The sequence below is a fragment of the Electrona antarctica genome, assembly GCF_951216825.1.
Source record: "Electrona antarctica genome assembly, chromosome: 14".
Taxonomy (NCBI): Eukaryota; Metazoa; Chordata; class Actinopteri; order Myctophiformes; family Myctophidae; genus Electrona; species Electrona antarctica.
In genome coordinates, this window is record NC_136795.1 from 30,786,349 (window position 1) to 30,809,713 (window position 23,365).

At 42.8% G+C, this 23,365-nt stretch overlaps 1 protein-coding gene across 2 annotated transcripts in view; it reads left to right on the forward strand.

Annotated features, from left to right (window-relative positions):
* fbxl16 (F-box and leucine-rich repeat protein 16) overlaps window positions 1–22,847 on the forward strand; it is a 78,374-nt gene extending 55,527 nt beyond the window's left edge. For both annotated transcript variants that reach the window (XM_079521594.1, XM_079521593.1), the window contains exons 2-7: window positions 199–925; window positions 11,444–11,686; window positions 14,472–14,737; window positions 16,966–17,050; window positions 17,499–17,562; window positions 21,439–22,847. In XM_079521594.1, the coding sequence (XP_079377720.1) occupies window positions 206–925; window positions 11,444–11,686; window positions 14,472–14,737; window positions 16,966–17,050; window positions 17,499–17,562; window positions 21,439–21,587 (1,527 nt within the window). In that variant the 5' untranslated portion in view covers window positions 199–205 and the 3' untranslated portion in view covers window positions 21,588–22,847. The remainder of the gene's footprint in view (window positions 1–198; window positions 926–11,443; window positions 11,687–14,471; window positions 14,738–16,965; window positions 17,051–17,498; window positions 17,563–21,438) is intronic.
* The last annotated feature ends 518 nt before the right edge of the window (window positions 22,848–23,365 follow it).

Sequence of the window (23,365 nt, forward strand, 5' to 3'; positions counted from 1 at the left end):
TGTGTGTGTGTGTGTGTGTGTGTGTGTGTGTGTGTGTGTGTGTGTGTGTGTGTGTGTGTGTGTGTGTGTGTGTGTGTGTGTGTGTGTGTGTGTGTGTGTGTGTGTGTGTGTGTGTGTGTGTGTGTGTGTGTGTGTGTGTGTGTGGCATTCCCCCTACGTTGAATGTGTTCACTGACCATTCTCTCCCTTTCCCCGCAGGTTCCTAATGTTGAACATGTCCACCCCCACTGAGCTCAAGTCTCCTTGTGTGACTCGAAACGGCATGGTGAAACTGCCCCCCAGTCAGCCCAATGGCCTGGGCAGCGCCAGCATCACCAAAGGCACGCCCGCCGCCAAGAACCGCCTGTGCCAGTCGTCGTCGGTGCCCTCCATCCTGCCTCCGCCGCCAGGCTCCCTGCCCTACCATCATCACCATCACCTGGACTCGCTCAATCCTCCCGGCATGCCCCACCCGGCTGCCTCCCTCCTAGGCCCCGACCTGGAGCCTGGGGGGAAGCCTCTCGTGGGCCTGAAGCCGGGCCTCCGCCAGCTGCCGCCCCTCACCCTGCCCAAGCCCCTGCTGCTAGAGCGCCAGCAGGTCCTGGACGAGAAGCTGCTCAACCGCCTGCTCTGGTACTTCACCACGGCCGAGAAGTGTGTGCTGGCGCAGGTGTGCAAGACGTGGCGCAAGGTGCTGTACCAGCCCAAGTTCTGGGAGGCCGTGACGCCGATCTTGCACGCCAAGGAGCTGTACGCGCTGCTGCCCAACGGGGAGAAGGAGTTTGTCAGTCTGCAGGCCTTCGCCCTGCGTGGCTTCCAGTCGTTTTGCCTGGTGGGTGTGTCGGACCTGGACATTTGCGAGTTCATTGACAACTATCCGCTGTCCAAGAAGGGCGTCCGCTCGGTCAGCCTCAAGAGGTCTACTATCACAGACGCCGGACTGGAGGTGAGTCTGATAGTGGGCTTTAGCTGATGAGAGGAAAGTAGAGGATTTTTGTTTTTTTAGATTTGCGAGGAGAAACCATAAACCATTTATACTACTTTGTACGACTGTGTCACACATTTATACAGTGCGTTCACAGCAGTTCGAATTATCCCTTCGATTTTCTTAGGTAAGTGGAAATCAACAAAAAAGCGATATTGTAATATGGAGGGTTAATATTCAGTGAATCAATAACCCTATCTTTTAGAGCTCATCTGGTATCATCTTTCTTTGCACTTTCTGTTGCAATGTTCGATTGACAACTAGAGGTGCTCCGATCGATCGGCCACCGATTGGTGATCGGCCGATATTCACTCCAAAAATTACTCAATCAGCAATTTACCCGATCTAGAGAAACCGATCTTTTGTACCATTTAAGTGGTATAAAAGTCAATCAAATAATATAGTATAATATCGTTTTGCATCTTTGTGACAGGCCTAAACATTCTCCCCATTTCTGTGTATTAAATGTCAATATCAGGCTTCAAAAGTATAATAATCGATTGACTTCTGCTTAAACTACAGTAGAAGCTCCAGGAGACAACCTCTCATTCTGTAAACTGTAGAATGCTACACAGGATGTTGTGTGGGAGTATCTGTAGAAGGAACATGTGGAAAGAAAAACATCAGTTTGCAGTTGTACAAATTAACTTAACAGAGAACTTGTTTTGTGGATATGCAGTCATTACTGATGGTTAGGGCTGTCAAATAATTGCCATTAGCAATTTAATCGTGTTACTTTCTGTCGTTGAACATTGGAACATTATTACTGATAATGACAATGTCTGTTTTGGTGCACAGGGCAGATATGACAAATAACTTGCACGTTTGAGATTGTAGATCCGCTATTCCCACTATTTCACCACTATCTGTGTGAGTGCGGTGAATTGATCAATACTGCTCTTCGGGGTGTAAAATGACTTGCTCACTGTGCGTCATCCATTGCACCATGCAGGGGTCTTCAACAGGTGCTCCGGAACCCCTATCCCAGGGGGTCCTCAGAGTTACTACAGGAGTGACACCAAATCTTTGTGTGATAGGAAAATGTGTGTTACATTAAGCACTTGAACTCTATAGCATTCCTATTCTTAGGAGAAATAAGCTCACAGTATTTGAAAGGTCAAGTTTACTAATCCAGTGCAGCGATAGTTCATTGAGACATGGAAGTCAGAAGGTGTATTATATAATTCCCCAGACCCCCTTCATTCATTCTCTAACAGTAATTCATTCTGCTCCTTTAAATCAGCTGTCTCTCCTCATCATCTCCCTTCACTCTCATTCGCTGCAAGCTAACTCACTCACGCCCACAATTCAATCAGGTGGTCCTTTTAAGCAGTCACTACTCTGTGTTCACTCTACATGCCAAGCTGACGCACAGTACAGCCACATATACGCGACAAGGGGCGACAAAAAGCTCTCTTCCTGGTTTTAAGACAGCAGCCCCTTGTCGCATATATCTGGGTGTGATATCTGTTCAGATGTCAGCGTTCAAATTCCCTCCTCCTCCCCGGCCTCCTCCCTGTGGCATTTAGTTCTGTAATGGGTGATTCTGTGATTATAATGTGATTTATGGATTGTACTATATGTGGTATGTAGTTCTGTTATGGGTATCTGTGATTATAATGTGTTTTATGGATTGTATTATGATCATGTGATGTGTAGCTATGTGGTATATGGAATGCGTGAATTCCGTTTGTGTCCTTGCATAGGCATGGTAACGCCCCGCCTGCCTGTGATTGGCCTACCCACACTGCCCGTCTTGACTGTCCTCCGAGGCATATATGCTGGTGGGAAATAATACAAGTAGGCTATGGTATGATACAAGAGAACGCTAACTTGTACGTTTTCTTTTTGTAGAAGAGGCAAACTAATATTGTTCACGCCGTTTGCTTTGATGGAATAATTGATTGAACATGCATGCCATAATATGATTTGATTTGGGTGTGTTCTAAAATAAAGTGTTTGTGTTGAAACATTATTTCCGTTCATCTTTATATCCTTTTTAGTGTAATAGTATTAGTTTACTATACTTAGATTAATACACGATAATCAACATTAACAATTTATTTAGCAAACGGCATAAACAATAAGTTTGCCTCTTCTACAAAAATAAAACTTACAAGTTAGTTACAAGGCTGCATTCTGTCGTGCGTGCCAAGCTGTCATTCTCTTGTAGCCTATTATTTATTTCTCAATCTCACCACGGAGTAACCTCGCGTCTCGGAGGACAGTCAAGACGGGCAGTGTCAGTAGACCAATCACAGGCAGGCAGGGCGTTACCATGCCTCAGCCATGCCTATGCTCGGACACAAACGAGATTCACGCATATGGAATGCATTGAAAGTTATGTTGTTGATGTAATGTCTTTATCTTATGCTCTGCTCTGGGGATTGTTGATATCAGAGCTGTGTCTCGGTGCACAGGTAATCTGAGATATCACATGAGCAGAGCCACACCGCCATAATAATTGCAATAGCTTTGCAATAAATGGTTAATGGTCAATCTGAGCTGAAGAGTCTTAAGGGTTTAAGACAAGTGGTCAGATGTCTGAAAATACACATTAAAATGGATCTAACATACACTGATGACAAGTCTATGAAGTTATCAGTGAACTCTATGATAAAGTTGAATCTGCAACACAATTTTATACAATAGTAGGGGGTCAGCTAAGGGGCCCTTGGCTTGAAAAATCGTATAGACCTGTGCCTTACTATGTGCCTGACTATCAATGTGGAAACCGTCAAGCAATCATGTTGCTTCAGTCGTCCTACTTAATGGCAGAAGTAGACTAGAACATCCTGCGACAAAAGGCAATGATAAAACATGAGGTCAAAGACTGGAGGCTATAACGCTGACCCTCCTCCACTAAAAATAGTAAAATACCTCCTCAGTAAGCCAGCTCAATCTGATTAGACTGTACTACTGTAGACATGTGTTTGATTTAAGAAAGATAAACATTGCCTTTAGAAATGTCTAAATATACATTAATTCACAATGATTACATAATCTTCTAATCGCAATTAGTAATTGCGATTATTTTATCATAATCGTCATAATCGTTTCCACGTTGAGAAATGTTCATACGTTAAAAAAGAAAAAGAAATAGCAGGTCTACAAGCTTACAATGCACCACTTCATCATTTAAAACACGTCACTTCGAATATATACAATTATTAATATGTTGGTAATTTTTACTTTTTACTTTTTATTTGTTCCTTGTTCATTTGAACATTGGATATGTTCCAAATTATGTTCAATGCCAAAGACACATTCAAAGCGTTAATCGCAAATATTTGTGTGACAGTTAATCGTAAACCAAAAATGTGTAATGGTGAGAGCCCTACAAAGTATTTTCTCTACTTACCTTCTTGACCTTAGTTCTGTTTCCACATGCACCGTAGGCCTGTTACATCACTGGGTTCCACCCCCCCAGGGTACCTTTAGGGTTTTCCAGGGGATCCCCAGCTAAATGATTGACAGTTAGGAAACAAATGGAGCCGTATGGGCCTGTAACTCAGTGAGTCTACAAATGCCACATGCGTACACTCTCAGTGTTAAGATAACACTGCCAGAGATATAATGCTTATCGAACAGGGGGGCTCCTTGAAATTAAAAGTATTCTGTATTAATAATCTGTGCTTTGACCTTGACTTACTTAGTAGTATTATGTTGATTGGCACAGTTTCATTCCCCTAACAACATTAGTGCATTTATTTATTTTCAGTAAGTTTAGTTTACAGTTGTAGTTTAGGGAGCCATTAATGACTCACCCCGTTAGGCCCTTGTGTGTACTTTGGCAGAGACCTTATACTGATGTCATGGTTTGCATGGTTGCATGTTAAGCGCTTCCCCCATCCTTCCAAACTGGGTTGGATGGGGTTGGGGGCCCATGCCTCTTCTTTTGATATCCCCCCTCTGGTCATTTTCATCACCAGTGGGGATTGTTGCTGTCGGGCAGAAACCTCTTTTGTTTGTTTTTTTTTGTTTTTTACAAATGAATGCCCTGCTTGATCATACTACAGCGTCACAAAAGCATTAAGATTGATATGAAATGACGAGCACCGCGACCCGTTGTGAGCTTGTAGATCAGCTATTTTTGAGTTGTGCAGCCACTCCAAGGAACAGCAATGTCTGTCCCTATGTCTGTATGTATGTCCCTATGTTTAGGGTACCAACAGGTGCCAAAGTGGAGCTGTTGAGCTAGAAACAGAGAGAGAGACTGTTGCACTGTTAGACCATGATGGGAAGCTGAGTTTTTAAAAGCCATTACGTGATTTCGGCTGTGACAGTACAGTGCAGTACAGTACAGTACAGTACAGTACAGTACAGTACAGTACAGTACAGTACAGTACAGTACAGTACAGTAGACTGAGTAGAGGGACCCCCACACGGTAACTCTTTCATTTCTCAACCGTTTCGGACACGGGACGGCTCACCGGAATCTATGCCGCCCCCCTGGGCCCGTTCCTGGGGGTCTGGATGTTCCAGGGACTCCTGGGGACCCCCACACAGTAACTCTGTCATTTCTCGTGGGGCGGCTTGTCGGAACCGGCCCGGTACCCTGGACGCGTTCCTGTGAGTCTGGAACTTCCCGGGACCCCCCGGGGACCCCCACACGGACTTGCACCATTCACTGATTTTTATATATATTTTTGTTTTTTACATATGAAACATATTCCCTCCTCTGTACACTAAACCCTTTTAAAAAGGCTGAACAAAATGAATTAATAATTTAACAAAAATAACCAAAATGCTTTCCCTCTATTGCAGGGGTCTTCAACGTTTTTCAGTCCAATCCCTGTCACCCAACGATTTGGCAGCCCCCCAGCAGTATATCTGAGGACCCCCTAGGGGTCCCGGACCCGCTGATTAAGACCCCCGATTCTATTGCAGCTGTATTGTCGATCAGAAACAATCAAAGCAATAATGGTTGGATTTCAGTGTGCCAGTTTGAAGCCTGTGAACTTTTCAGGAGGCTCTTCACACCTGCTATGGGGCTGCTATTCTGGGAGATGAGTGGTTGGTTGCCATGGAGAATACTGTGGCACGGCCGTGGCCTGTGTTCTTTACACAAATATATTTTATTAAAGGAATAGAACTGGGACAGAACATTTGCATGTCACCCTTACAGCTCTACTACACTTGTTTATAAAATACAAACCATAACGCAACAGCCCCCCCCATGTGGACACCTGTAACTATCATCATCACACATGCAAAAATACGTATAGTTCATTAATTTATGAAACACAAAGACACAAAAAGTTAAAATATGGAGATAGTTGCCCGACAGCAATGATATCCAAAGCATCCCTCCAATCAAAGAACACTTCCTGTGGACAATGCCTCCACCATACAGACTATACTACGGATTACTGCAGTCTGGCATTCGAATGAAGTCCGGAGATCAGTCGATTGAAAGGTGTGGAAAAAGAGTTGCTGAATGCACAACCGACACTGACAGACGCCTACTACTGTATGGTGCTAAAAATAACCAATATTTCGGCAAACAGACGCCTTCGAACACTTACCGTCGGCGTGGTGGGGAGCTGCCTTTATACTTATTTGCACGCCACTATCGCACAACTACTGTGACTATAACTGGACCGACTTACATCTGATCTACAGATCCATTCCTTCTATTCCATCATTCTTCCTTCATCATTTATGAAAGAACTGATCATTAACTTTGTCCTAAGTATGTATACTGCCTGTGTGTTCTAACGCAATAAGGGTTTTGCTCATCAGCTCACTCACTGGCTACATTTCACTATTTCCTTTACTGCTACTATTGCAGTTAATGTTACGGCAGAAAGAGCGACGGAATGATAATTCAAACGTGATAAAAATGGTAATATAGTGAGTGAGTGGTGCATACAAAAATCTTAATATCACAGCATAAACCTGAAATGTGTTTTGACAATGGCCACGTGGTTGACCCATGAGGAGAGTAATGGTTTGCCCTGCAGCAGATGGAAATACTGACTGTACACATGCAGGTGCTGTTGAATTTATGTGAAATGTCTGTGTGATCAGCATGGATTGTATGACCCATTTAGGCCTGACCTCGAAATTTAAAAAAGATCTTCTAAATCCTAATAAAAAGATCTTCTAATTGGTGGCAGCGGTGGCCGAACGGATTGCGGAGCGGTCTTGATACCGGAAGGTCGCCAGTTCGAATCAGCGGTCCGACACGTTAAAATTACCACCGCTGAAGTGCCCTTGAACAAGGCATTGAACCACTACGATGAAATGTGTTTTATGAGCAGGGCCTGGCTGGAAACAAGTTATTGAGCTTAGCCCAGATACCCTGGGTAAATATAGTAATCATTTCATCCTCCAGTTTTCTGAAATAAATATTTTCACAATTTTTCAAAAATAGCAGACCTACAAGCTCGTAGCGCGCCACTCGGTGGCGCGCTATGAGCTTGTAGATCTGCTATTTTTAAATAGCTAAATTACAACAATGTTTAAAACACCAAAAGGGGTTCCCACCCAGAATGGGATAATTAGCATGCAAGCACGTGCACACGCACACACACAGCATAATACATGGGTAAACACAGCGCAATACGCACAAACTTTGAGCTCTTCTTGTAGTAGGGAATTAAAAAGAATGATGTTCATGTAGCAGATGAATAGCCCTATACCTGAATCCCAGAAGCCTAATATCTCACTAGGCCAGGAGGATGGGGGGAGGGGGGGGGGGGGGACACGGTGTCCCCCTGAGTGCTACAAGTTGTGTTTTCATGTGAGAAGCCTGGCTTTAAGATCCAGGTGGTCACAACCATGAGGATAAATCAGTGTAAACCATGAAGAAAACGTGCAGCAGCACAAGTGGTTACATTTATCCTTGAGTATTTGTGTTTTGGGATACATGTGATTTCCACTCCACTCCACTATACATACAAATGTTGTACATGTCTTCATAGAGACTCCACTACATTTCTAGGGAGTAAAAATTACGTTCTGAATTCTGTTTCAACTATAGTGAAAATGGACACTCTATGAGGTGGCAACACGTTGCGATGCGACACATTTTAAGGGCTAATGTTCCCCTCCAGAACATGGATGCTGAGGTTTACGTTATTAACAAAAGTGGTACTTTAAAGCCTCACTATGTAACTTTCTCTTAATGAATACAGTTGGAGGCCATCGATATTGTCCTTTTCTTTTTGGTGAGGTTTGCGTGATCTGCGCAAAAGGACAGTTAACCCATTTTGGGCGGGAACCCCTTTTGGTGTTTTAAACATTATGTTATAATTTAGCTATTGAAAAATAGCAGATCTACAAGCTCGTGGCGCGCTACGAGCTTGTAGGTCTGCTATTTTTGAAAAATCGTGAAAATATTTATTTCAGAAAACTGGAGGATTTAGAAGGATTTTTTAAAATTTTGAGGTCAGGCCTAAATGGGTCAAATGATAAGGGACAATATCGGTGGCACCCAACTGTAGGTCTGTATGGTAGAGTATATTAATACAATATTACTTATTGTGTGGTTGTATTTTGTGTCCCTGCTCTCTCTCTCCTTGGCAGGAATTTTTGACCTGACCCGTAAAGATTCAATTTATCCCCTGAGCAAGCAGGCCGGCTCTAGTAGCTCAACGGTAAAAAATAATGTCAGCACTAGCAGGAAACTGGGTTCAAATTCGCAGTAGAAGAGGAAAGTTACAAAGTCGAGCTTTAACCCATTTAGACTGGGAACCCCTATACATAATTATACCTTTCAATCTGGGAACCCCTATACATAATTATACCTTTCAATCCATTTAGACTGGGAACCCCTATACATAATTGTACATTTAACCCATTTAGACTGGGAACCCCTATACATAATTATACCTTTCAATCCATTTAGACTGGGAACCCCTATACATAATTATACCTTTAATCCATTTAGACTGGGAACCCCTATACATAATTATACCTTTAATCCATTTAGACTGGGAACCCCTATGCATAATTATACCTTTAACCCATTTAGACTGGGAACCCCTATACATAATTATACATTTAACCCATTTAGACTGGGAACCCCTATACATAATTATACCTTTAACCCATTTAGACTGGGAACCCCTATACATAATTATACCTTTCAATCCATTTAGACTGGGAACCCCTATACATAATTATACCTTTAACCCATTTAGACTGGGAACCCCTATACATAATTATACCTTTAACCCATTTAGACTGGGAACCCCTATACATAATTATACCTTTAACCCATTTAGACTGGGAACCCCTATACATAATTATACCTTTAACCCATTTAGACTGGGAACCCCTATACATAATTATACCTTTAACCCATTTAGACTGGGAACCCCTATACATAATTATACCTTTAACCCATTTAGACTGGGAACCCCTATACATAATTATACCTTTAACCCATTTAGACTGGGAACCCCTATACATAATTATACCTTTCAATCCATTTAGTCTGGGAACCCCTATACATAATTATACCTTTCAATCTGGGAACCCCTATACATAATTATACCTTTAACCCATTTAGACTGGGAACCCCTATACATAATTATACCTTTAACCCATTTAGACTGGGAACCCCTATACATAATTATACCTTTAACCCATTTAGACTGGGAACCCCTATACATAATTATACCTTTCAATCCATTTAGACTGGGAACCCCTATACATAATTATACCTTTAATCCATTTAGACTGGGAACCCCTATACATAATTATACCTTTAACCCATTTAGACTGGGAACCCCTATACATAATTATACCTTTCAATCCATTTAGACTGGGAACCCCTATACATAATTATACCTTTAATCCATTTAGACTGGGAACCCCTATACATAATTATACCTTTCAATCTGGGAACCCCTATACATAATTATACCTTTAACCCATTTAGACTGGGAACCCCTATACATAATTATACCTTTCAATCCATTTAGACTGGGAACCCCTATACATAATTATACCTTTCAATCTGGGAACCCCTATACATAATTATACCTTTCAATCTGGGAACCCCTATACATAATTATACCTTTAACCCATTTAGACTGGGAACCCCTATACATAATTATACCTTTAACCCATTTAGACTGGGAACCCCTATACATAATTATACCTTTCAATCCATTTAGACTGGGAACCCCTATACATAATTATACCTTTCAATCCATTTAGACTGGGAACCCCTATACATAATTATACCTTTCAATCTGGGAACCCCTATACATAATTATACCTTTAACCCATTTAGACTGGGAACCCCTATACATAATTATACCTTTCAATCCATTTAGACTGGGAACCCCTATACATAATTATACCTTTCAATCTGGGAACCCCTATACATAATTATACCTTTAACCCATTTAGACTGGGAACCCCTATACATAATTATACCTTTCAATCCATTTAGACTGGGAACCCCTATACATAATTATACCTTTCAATCCATTTAGTCTGGGAACCCCTATACATAATTATACCTTTCAATCTGGGAACCCCTATACATAATTATACCTTTCAATCCATTTAGTCTGGGAACCCCTATACATAATTATACCTTTCAATCTGGGAACCCCTATACATAATTATACCTTCAATCCATTTAGACTGGGAACCCCTATACATAATTATACCTTTCAATCCATTTAGACTGGGAACCCCTATACATAATTATACCTTTCAATCTGGCAACCCCTATACATAATTATACCTTTCAATCTGGGAACCCCTATACCTTTCAATCCGGGAACCCCTTTTTCAGAAAAAAATATTTAGAAGGCATTTAAGAGTCTGCCTCAGGTCTGAATACGTTTTGTGACAATATTGTTAATATCTGAACTCTTCATACCGTCCCATCCACAATGAAAAGAATCCTCGATCCTCACTCTGCACTCTAAAGACTGATCAAACCCAGCCTCATGCACGTTTTCTCTTGAAAACCCATTACTTTTATCGAGCAACAAAGTCTAATGAGGGTCACACACTGTGCCGCCACCTACACAGTCAAATCCTGAGTGTTAATTTGACTGTGTGTTCAAGACAAGTGTTAATGGACCCTGAAGAAAAGGCTCCATTTGGTTACACTTGACTTGTATAGAGTTGCAAATGGATAAATGGACACGGAGGATTTTGAGTGTGTAGCTACAACAGCGCCTCAACTAATGACCTTACCACAAGCTGACTGCACTGGCCTGAAACAGCCAGATTAAAAGATTAAAGGAAACAGATCTAATATTTTGGATACCGCATTTCCATGTTTTGCCGCATCAGCTAAATGAATGACAGGATTACATGATAACATCGTTTTATATACACGTTGATGCCAGAATGAATGGAAACTACTTCTTCAGCTCGTTTATACATGATTACATGTAAGACGACCTGTCTCTGTTGTTTTTTTTTAGATACAATACAAACCTAAAATGAAATGACTAAACTAAATCAAAATCGTCTGTGTGTTTTGGCATGTTGTCGCAGGTGATGCTGGAGCAGATGCAGGGCCTCATGCACCTGGAGCTGTCGGGCTGCAACGACTTCACGGAGGCGGGCCTGTGGTCCAGCCTGAACGCGCGGCTCACCTCGCTCAGCGTCAGCGACTGCATCAACGTGGCGGACGACGCCATCGCCGCCATCTCCCAGCTCCTCCCCAACCTGTCGGAGCTCAGCCTGCAGGCCTATCACGTCACCGACACGGCCATGGCCTACTTCACAGCCAAACAGGTGAGGTGACCCCAGCTCAATGCCTACTTCACAGCCAAACAGGTGAGGTGACCCCAGCTCAATGACTACTTCACAGCCAAACAGGTGAGGTGACCCCAGCTCAATGACTACTTCACAGCCAAACAGGTGAGGTGACCCCAGCTCAATGCCTACTTCACAGCCAAACAGGTGAGGTGACCCCAGCTCAATGCCTACTTCACAGCCAAACAGGTGAGGTGACCCCAGCTCAATGCCTACTTCACAGCCAAACAGGTGAGGTGACCCCAGCTCAATGACTACTTCACAGCCAAACAGGTGAGGTGACCCCAGCTCAATGCCTACTTCACAGCCAAACAGGTGAGGTGACCCCAGCTCAATGACTACTTCACAGCCAAACAGGTGAGGTGACCCCAGCTCAATGCCTACTTCACAGCCAAACAGGTGAGGTGACCCCAGCTCAATGCCTACTTCACAGCCAAACAGGTGAGGTGACCCCAGCTCAATGCCTACTGCAGTGTAAATGGTGCATTTATAGCGCTTTTATCCAAACTTTAAGTGCTTGTGATTGTGCATTACATTCACAACACACATTCATACCCTGATGTCGAAAGGAAACCATGCAAGGCACCAACCTGCACATCGGGAGCAATTGGGTGTTCAGCGTCTTGCTCAAGGATACAAACTCTGGGGAAGCCCGGGATCGAACTGGGAACTTCACGGTTCCCAACTTCCCATCCGGCTGTTCTATCGGCGACCCTACCCCTGAGCCATTGCCGCCCCATAGTGTTACTAATGCAGTGCTGGTGGCACTATAATTTAACTCTGGGAGTTTACAAATGTAGCCATGTTAAAATAAGTGTTACATTTATATTTATATCCTAATAGTACTCATTGGTATAGAAACTACAGTGTTTATTCAGTAACAGGGGTCTCGCCATTAAATAGAAAATGCATTTTCAGGTTGGGATATCAATTTGATCCAATCAAGAGAGAGAACCCACACAGGATACAGATTAAACAATTGTAAAACTAGTTAACCCATTGAGACCTGGAACGCATCCATGTCACGTTAGCGTTTAACCACATTAACCATTAACCCATTTTGGGCGGGAACCCCTTTTGGTGTTTTAAACATTGTTATAATTTAGCTATTGAAAAATAGCAGATCTACAAGCTCATAGCGCGCCACCGAGTGGCGCGCTATGAACTTGTAGGTCTGCTATTTTTGAAAAATCGTTCAAATGTGCCTCAAATCTTTCCGAAAATTGTCATGATTTAGAAAACTTTTTTTTTTAAATTTCGACGTCAGGCCTGAATGGGTTAAGGATCAGTGTGTAGTAAACTGCTGGTTTAATCGGGTGCCAAACCCAGATAGAGAATACCAGAAAGGCCAATACTGTAAACTATCTACCGGATGAATGAATGGACGCCGGTTCCTCGTACGCCCACATTGAAAGTGATGGCACAAAGAAACGAGCAGACAAATTTGGAACTGGAACATTAATTGCAATGGGTACTTTATCCTGATTGGCTGAAGATTGGCCACCCACCTGAAAATGTATTTTCTGTTTTATTAAAGATCTGAAGAGACGCACAGACCCCTGCTTTGCTACTCTCAAACAATCAATGATCAGAAAAAAAACGTTTTATTTTAACAAACAAATATCGTGTACACTACCTGTACCACTAATAATAATAATAATATTTTTTTGTGTAGTTCTTAAACGTATTACTAATACAGTTTATGTGAGTAAAGATTAAAATGGAGGAAACCTTGTACTAAAAATATATGATTATAGAAATAAAAAATAAATGAATAAACATCACAGAAAAACAGAAAAAGAAATATGGAAGTAGTTTTTGTAAATGAATGTGAATTTGTATATAGATTTTCTTTATAAATATTTAATTTTAGAAGAAAAAACTCTCACACTTTTGCCAGTGTGCCAACCTTCCCTGTGCCAATGTTGGCACCCGTGCCTAAGGTTGCCTACCCCTGTTGTACAGTATCTCTACCATACAGATTGGTTTTATTAATTAAAATAAGTCATGGATCGCGGCTTTAAATCGGGATTTAGTGACTGAAATGGTGTGGCCCGCAATGCATGCAGGCGGTGTGTATTTTGTCTTCTTTGCGATGGCAGAATAGCTGCTTTGTATTCTTGTTTCATGCTCATTTGTTAGCTTGTTATACACCTCCACATCTGGGACCTGGCTGACATTTTCGACATAAATGCTTTTGGTTTCAATATAATATAGTTGCTGACAGGCAGAAACCTTGTATGTGTACAACGGTTACTTTTCAGGAAATGTACTGTAGCCTTGTACTTTAGTCACAAGCTTTTGTTGATGCAGATTGAACCACTTTCAACCTGGCGTCCCTATTTTGGGCATCTTCTTATCTCTCAAAAATAGCAAGAAATGGACAATCTACAAGCTCACGATGGGAAAGTATAAAATAGGACATTGATTTATGAAGAAAAAAAAACGTAAAAAGATCAAATATGGAGATACAAGATTTCAACAGAATAAAAGGAATCAAAACAAACGGACGTGCACATATCTAATCCCCTCATGGGCTTGGCTTTGGATTCATCATGAGTCATCTTTCAAGCTAATTGTTCTGTTCTTTCTAATATCGCTCATACAATAGAATATCTAATCTACCTAATATATATATATATATATATATATATATATATATATATAGGCTAATTAGTGTCAATTTGGGGGTCCTTGACATGAAAAGGTTTGGGAACCAGTGCTATGTAACATACCCGTGTTTGTCCCCCCCCACCACCACCAGGGCTACACCACCCACACGCTGCGGCTGCACTCGTGCTGGGAGATCACCAACCACGGGGTGGTGAACATGGTGCACAGCCTACCCAACCTGACCGCCCTCAGCCTGTCCGGCTGCTCCAAGATCACGGACGATGGCGTGGAGCTGGTGGCCGAGAACCTGCGCAAACTGCGCAGCCTGGACCTGTCGTGGTGCCCGCGCATCACAGACATGGCCCTGGAGTACATCGCCTGCGACCTGCACAAGCTGGAGGAGCTGGTGCTCGACAGGTCAGTCGGCGTGTGCGTGTATGTGTGTGTGTGTGTGTGTTGATTTCGTCTACTAAAACTATGGTGAAAAAATGTTCATCAACTAACTTTTAGTTATGACAGGCATAGCCTGCCCCAGCCTGTGTGATTTCTGGTCTAGAGGGCGGGTACCGGTGGATCAGTGAACCAATAGGATCCAGGGATCCAGTGGATCCTATTGGTTCACCGATTTGAGCGAGTGAAGTTTGTGCGTGTGTGCATGCGTGTGTGCGTGCGTGTGTGCGTGTGAGAGACTGAGGAGTCCGGACACACAGAGAGTTAAAGGGGATCATAAGCTCATCAAACTGTGATAGAGCAATTTAACCAAACATGGTGACATCATGCAGTGACAGCAGTTCTCAATATGGAGATCATGTCATCCAAGGCAGAACACATTACACTGTATAGCTTGGCGATAGTCAATAATATTATGTGTCATACTGACATAGCTCGCCAAGTACCAAAATAATACCACATTATGTCATGCCATTAGACCGCTAAGGCAATTAGCTGAGAACAGATACAAACCCAGTGCAAAACAGTTGAGGAGGGAGACTGCACTGTAAACAGTTGAGGAGGGAGACTGCACTGTAAACAGTTGAGGAGGGAGACTGCACTGTAAACAGTTGAGGAGGGAGACTGCACTGTAAAACAGTTGAGGAGGGAGACTGCACTGTAAACAGTTGAGGAGGGAGACTGCACTGTAAACAGTTGAGGAGGGAGACTGCACTGTAAAACAGTTGAGGAGGGAGACTGCACTGTAAACAGTTGAGGAGGGAGACTGCACTGTAAAACAGTTGAGGAGGGAGACTGCACTGTAAACAGTTGAGGAGGGAGACTGCACTGTAAAACAGTTGAGGAGGGAGACTGCACTGTAAAACAGTTTGAGGAGGGAGACTGCACTGTAAAACAGTTGAGGAGGGAGACTGCACTGTAAACAGTTGAGGAGGGAGACTGCACTGTAAAACAGTTGAGGGAGACTGCACTGTAAAACAGTTGAGGAGGGAGACTGCACTGTAAAACCAAGGGGCCAGTGAGGCTATTCAACGTTGAAGGTCTGGGCCCTAGTGGTAGGAGGAGGGACTACAGGCGGACCCGTGGATTCATGACCGGGAAACCCCGTGCAGCTGGGCTTTAACATTGAGCGCTCGGTTGCATACGTCACCCCGGACCTCAAAGTTGAGGTCCGGAGGAGGGACTTCCGGCAGTCTTCCGGGTGCTTCAAAACGCCACTGAGCAACTTCCACTGACATGAATAGCTGGGGGGGCGGAGCTTCGCGCCAGTTCAGTCTCTATCCTTTTATATACTCTATGTGTAAAACAGTTGAGGAGGGAGACTGCACTGTAAAACAGTTTGAGGAGGGAGACTGCACTGTAAAACAGTTGAGGAGGGAGACTGCACTGTAAAATGCAAAATGAGGTCTAGGGTCATTCTGACAAAGCGGGTCATATTGTACAGAATACTACAGTCTGAGTAGAAAAAATATCTGACTCAACAAACATGCTATAGAAAATGTCCTAACATTTGCAAATTACATCAACGAGTTCATCAATTTCGCATGAAATTGCCTTTGGCAATAACATGGATATGTCATCCCCAATATTACCGTCCATGAGGCCAGCTATGTGTACAGTATATGATCTAAAAGTTCCAGGGAGGAAAGTTGCAGTGCTCCCGTAACGTTGCTCCCCACAGATTCCTGTCATTATAAAATATTGCTGCGCCACACGTGGGAGGTGGCTGAAAATAAATCACGACGCAGAGTGTCTCGCAGAGTAACAGCGCTCTAATAATGATGATGGGGATTGCGCTGAGCTCAGGTAAAAACAGCGTGGGCGCTCATCAGTTTTGCACTAGCAAATGTTATCCTTTTATTTAGCAATGAGTTTACAAGGTAGAAGTACAGAGACAGACACGACTGGGACCCCAGAATTGTACAACCCTCATTTAGTGTGTGCGTGTGCGTGTGCGTGTGCGTGTGCGTGTGCATGTGTGCTTGCGTGCGTGCTGTATTGTAAGGTACATAGATCTATGTTTCGCCAGAAACAATTGAACGTCTATGCAATATAATTCTGTCTTTGTTAATCAAATCCAGTTCGTGTCAAAGTATTGGAAGGTGTGAATGAATGGTCTGTACTTCAGGGTTGAATGACAGTATTTTGGTCTGTACTTCAGGGTTGAATGACAGTAATTTGGTCTGTACGTGCAGGTGTGTTCGGATCACAGATACAGGCCTGGGTTACCTGTCCACCATGTCGTCACTAAGGAGTCTCTACCTGCGCTGGTGCTGTCAGGTAATACCACGCACGCATGCACAACTAGTACAAGGAACATTCATTCTTCCAATCCTTTCTCACTTACAACCTCTCACTGTGATATCGTCGATGTCCGACAGAAACCTCTTATCTCCACATTCTAACTTTTTGTGTTTTTTCCATAAATGAATGCCCTATTGAACATACTACAGCGTCACTCAAAAGTAGCAGATCCGCAAGCTCGAATTGTGATGCAAATCAATTTCCGGCTTGTGGATCTGCTAGTTTTACTATTTTTACAACATGCAATTCAGAAAGCTCATCTGTGTACATCACCGTGTAAATATTTGTGTGTGTGTGTGTGTGTGTGTGTGTGTGTGTGTGTGTGTGTGTGTGTGTGTGTGTGTGTGCGACTGTGTGTGTGTGTGTGTGTGTGCGTGTGCGTGTGCGACTGTGTGTGTGCGTGTGCGTGCGTGCGTGCATGTAGGTGCAAGACTTCGGGCTACAGCATTTATTCGGTATGAGGAGTCTGCGTCTGCTGTCTCTTGCAGGTATGTGCTCTCGTCTCCCGTTTCCATCTCTCTCCTCCTCCATATCCTACACACACACACACACGCACGCACGCACGCACGCTCGCTCGCTCGCTCGCTCACTCGCTCATTTAACTCTTGAGTGTGTAGAAATTGACCCGTAACTTGAACACCCAGGATTTTAGCCGTGTACCATTGCATTGAACCGGTCTGGTAACCTGAACTGAGTGAACTCAATGAGCATTCAAGCACATTGCCATGTCTACCTGCAGCTTGCATCCATCTCTCCACTTGAACCCTAGTCACTGTCCCTTTCCTGGGCATGTCGTAATATTGTGTGTTATCTCATTAAACCTTGGTGCTTTACGGAACCGGTCGCGAGCCGGCTTGCGTTTCCTCCAGTTTTAAGCAGAACTTTTCTAATTGAGGGCAGTATAGCTGAATGAGTGTCTGGGGAGCAGGAATCCCCAGCTGCCCAGGTCCCAAGGTTCGATTTCAGGCCTTGCTAGCAACGTGTCGAATAACCGGTCGAATTCAATGGTCAGTTCTGTTAAATAGTGACACTCCCACTTTGGTTCCCAGTTCAAGGCAAGAGAGAGCATTTTTTGGTTCCAGTTCCGAACCAACTTTTGGGGGTTCTGCACCAATTAATGTTCAGTGGAAACACTGAACACAAATTAGGCGGGGGGGAAAAGAACAGTTCAACCCAAGTGAGTCGAATCTGCCAGCTGCCAGAGAAAATGTGAATCTGCAGGAGAATCTGCCAGAAAAAATAATGTTAATGACCGTACCTTGTCTATACCTTGTCTTATCTCTCCACCCTGATTATTTGTTAATCCTAGTCACCTGTATCCTGTTTGCCCCAGCCTATCCCTGTGTTGACTGTCAGTTGATTCACCTGGGTCCTGTTAGTGTCGTGTCTATTTAAACTCCCCTGTGTGTAGTCAGTTCTTTCTTTGTCAGTTTGCCGTTTGTAGTGTCAGTGTGAGTATAGTGTTTAGGCTGTGAGCCTTCTGTGGTCGAGCTTTTATGTTTTATTGTCAGCCCTTTTGGTTAATATTAAACCTTTTGAATTTAACCCCGCCTGCCTTTGGGGTCCTATTACATACCCTGGCAGACATTTTTTACTTTTACTTGAGTATGTAAAATTCTCTGTACTTTTACTAGTACTCTACTCAATTTTAGCTGCAAATATTATACTTTTACTCCACTACAATTATTTGAAAACATTCGTTTCTAGTAACTTGTAGATTACTACATGACTATGATTACATGACTATATTATACATTTCGGCCATTTGAAAATAGCGGATCTACAAGCTCACAATGTATCGCGATGTGACGCATTGTGAGCTATGCCATACAGTATATAGATTCCTAGAATTTATAGATATAATATGATAGACAAGCTGACAATGATCGATCCGCTTGTTCAGGTTTCAGACACACCTCAGGCATAATGTACAGTATATTATTACTTACTACATCATAATATACAGTATATTACTACTGTAATTTATATATATTACTACTGTAAATTATATGTATTGGCCGTGGCCCAGACCCCCTCAAAATAATTTATTCAGGGACCTCCAGAAGCAAAGATTTTAGTTAACATTTTTCCATTTACAAACATATAGTATAGTCAAAGATTTGCACTAATTTTCATGTTTTTTATAGCTTTTTATATCAGATCTGCAAGCTCATAGTGCGGCACATAGTGATACACTATGAGCTTGTATGTCTGATAGTTTTGAACAGACAAAGTATTAAATGACACAGAATGCTTTCCCGGTTTGTTGAAATATCCGTTAGTGTAGCAGTATTTGGATACCTAGCATCTCTTACTGTAGATGTCTGTTATTAATGTTAATGTTATTTACAGAAACTTTCTAGGTTTTAATTCTTGTCCGATCTTTGAAGCAGATCGGATTAGCTATTAACAGTATTTAGGATGGCACAGTACCCACCTTAAATTTTAAAATGATCTTGCTATTATTCTTGCTAACAATTAAAATGGCAGCTATGTTATTTTAATTAGGGTGAAGATACAATAGGAGTTGAAAGCCAATAATTGTACCCTCTTTATACTTATTTGTACAGTATAATGGAATGGAATAATAAAGAATCTTGAATCTTAATAGAAAGTCTAAGCTTGAGAGATTATTAAGTGTACTTTTTACCAATGGCTTTCTATCAGTGTCTGTGTTTAGTTTTTTATCAATTGCAGTGATATATATATATTTTTAATAATAATAATTTTATCCCACGATTTTGTAACCCATTATTTTGTAATCCTGGGCTCTACACTCCCTCCGCCAACCCGGGGAGAGCAACGGACTGACCTCATGCTTCCTTCAGGGGGGAGTTTCCCCAGTTGGACGTAGCGTGTGGAAACAACACGTCACGTTATTCCAACCAGTTCCTTTCCCCTCCATCAGGCTGCCCCCCCGGCTGGCCAGGGGGAGGCAGTTTATGCAGTGATTTTTTTTTATTGTTGTTCACTATGGCAAAGGTTATCTTAAGTGTAAAGGGGAAAAAAAGAGAATGACCTTTAATGTGGTTAACTTGACTTCTGTTTCTCCCTTCACAAAAAACACACACACAAGTGTTGCGTCAGAATCAGAATCAGTTTTTATTGTCTCTTCCACAATACACAATAGGTTACCGTTCTCCGCAGTCATGGTGCTTGTCACATTTTAAAACAATAGACACGTTAAAAAGAGGCAAATCCATTAAAAAAATTCACACCTGTGTGAAGTGAGGGGCGCTAATTTATTAAAGTCTAACTCATGTTGCTATGATTAAGTGATGTAATGGTGATGTAAAACAAACATTAAACTCTCTTTATAGTTAATGGCATTTAATGTTTGTTTAACTAAAAACAAACATTAAACCTGTATATAGGAGGGGATAGCGCCCCTCAAAAATTAAGTAGAGAGAAAGCAGACAACATTGGTAAATTAAAAAAAGAGAAAAAAGTCTGATGCATCCAAAGTGCAATACAGTACTATTAATACGTGCTATTCATCTCTCTAGAGATGATGGCTTTGTAGCCTGGAAACCAGATGAATCTGCCACAGGGAAAGGCCATGCCAGGCTAATGGTTTTGGGGGCAGTATATGGCCAGTGTTCAGGGGATAGTTTCATTGCCTTTCTCCCACTGTTCAAGTTCGCCCTCTGGTGTCTACATCCAGTATCACAAAATGGTGAAGCCATTCTGTTACCATGAGAGTGCAACTAATTCTGATTCCCTCACCAATATCTTCCTCCTCCTCCTCATTCCAATGAGTGTGTGTCTTTATTTATTTAAAGAAACTAGAACTGTGTGTGGATAATTAATAATACATTTTAACCACGTTAGACTAATTGAAAACACACTGGTTCTGGTGACTGATATTGTCCTTATAATGTGTTACAATTACTTTTGTTTCATCTTCATTCTATTCCTATCTATCTATCTATCTATCTATCTATCTATCTATCTATCTATCTATCTATCTATCTATCTATCTATCTATCTATCTATCTATCTATCTATCTATCTATCTATCTACCTACCTACCTACCTATTTCATTTTCTTCTTCTTTTTCCTGGGTTTACAGAAATGCCCCTTCAAGGTGTTTTAATTCTATTCAGATTCCCTGAATAGATAGAGTCCCTCTGCTGGACACTTCTTTTCAGTAGCAAAGCAGTAGAATTAGCAAGGCTAATCAGTGAAAAAACCTTCAGGGAAAACATGCATTTTCAGAAAACCTTCATGAAAATATTAGGAAAGCGTGAAGAGTTGGAATGGGACATCTGTACGGGAAGTTGAGTAATTGTGTGTGTGCGTGTGCGTGTGCGTGTGCGTGTGCGTGTGTGTGTGTGTGTGTGTGTGCGTGTGTGTGCTCCAGGCTGCCCCTTGCTGACCACCACTGGCCTGTCAGGCCTGATCCAACTGCAGGAGCTGGAAGAGCTGGAGCTGACCAACTGCCCCGGAGCCACCGCCGAGCTCTTCAAGTACTACTCCCAGCACCTGCCACACTGCATGGTCATCGAGTAGAACCGCCGACCCGACCTCCACCACCGCCGATACTACGCCATACCTCCACCTCCTTCCAGCCCACCCCTCTCCCCCCTCGCTGTTTCCCCCCCGCTCCCCGACAAACCCCCACCATCTCCGTGGGAAAGTGCCGGCTGAGACCCGACTTGAACCGAAATGCAGCCCCTCCCCCTCCCTGACGTTAACGCTTAATGCCATGAGTTTTTCATCAACCGCCTATTCCAAACCCCTCAAAACCCTAACCCCGCTTTCGAAAGAGGGGGACAACCGAAAGGCAAGATGGACAGTTGGATGGAGGGATGGATGGACAGAAGGACAGACTGGCGAGAGGTGGGCAGACGCTGATGATCGCTGCGTACTCCCCACACCCAGAGCTAAGTGACCAATGGGACAGGGGTTCCAGCGTCGTTTGGGGGAGGCGCCAGAAAGGAAAGCTTCGGTACTGATGAGGGGAGGAGAGCCGCATTCCTTATTCGCAAAAAAAAAAGTGGTTTCAGAAAAACAACGTTGCGTTTACAGAAAAGGGAATTTCAATATGTTTTATTTTTTATTTTTAAGAGGGGATGTTTCTTAAACAGACTTTGGTGGGGTTCTTTTTTGGGAGCAATCCGCCATTGACCGTAGTCATGAGGATACGCGTGCGGATCGGGACTTGGCATCAAGGAGTGTGACGGAAAAAATAATAATAATACAATTGGAAGACTTTGTGTGGGACATGTTTCAGTTGAGCTGATGGAGGTTGCACATGCGTTGTACACTGTAAACACACACAGATAGAATTTGAAATAAATTAACTCCTCAAGGCCACGAGGAGTAACATCGCTATTCCCGCCACGTTGTGTAATATAGTTAGTTACCTTTTTTTTCAGAGGGTATAAAAGTTGAACTGTTGCTCTTGCCGTGTGGGAGAGATGACAACCCAGCCAGTAAGAGAGAGAGAGACGAAGAGACTTGGTTTTAGTAAGAAACTATTGGAAATTGGAGTCTCTGGCTTCCACTTTGGTGTGATGTGTGTCACGGAGCCACACATTTCCCTTTTCAAGATGCCGTGTCTTTTTTCCATTTCTGTGTCTTGCCCAAAACTAAACTAAACTAAAACTAAAACAAAAAAAGAGAACTATAAAAAGGACAGCCTACGCCAAGTTTAATTTCTGCCTCGAACTTGTACGCTTAATTCTCTCATTGTCTTCTCTGTTTAATTTTCCACTCGCTCATTTTCTTTGCAATGGCATATCTGTTATTTGATTTTTTGATTTCCAGATTCTGAAGAGAACGTATCTGGGTGGGTGGGTAAAGAGGGATAGGGGGTTGTTGTCCTTTTTTTTCATCGAGGGGACACAAGCCAGACTTTAAAGGGCAATCCAACCTACCATGGGAAGGAACAGTACAGTACATTATGGAACTTTACTGGCCCCACAGTGGCTCAATTGCAGATTTGACGCTGAAGACATGGTGCGACGCAGCGCCACAGCTGCACTCTCTGGTTCCATTCCTGCTTCAGAACACATTGGAGGAGTGCTGTGTCACAGTGTCTGTGCAGCAGTACAGTACATTGCGATGCCAAACTCGCACCACACAGACGGACGATATCACATAAAACATGGCCTTGTTTTTACAGACAGATCGTTGTCATTGTCCTCCCTGCGTAGTTTGCGCAGGGTCATGCTTTGCCTCAAAACCCTATATTACTTAGTGGACTTGGGTCACCAAGGGGTCTGTAATTGGGCCCCCTCCTTTGCCCCTCTACACCCAACTCCTCAGTGAAAACGGCCGATCAA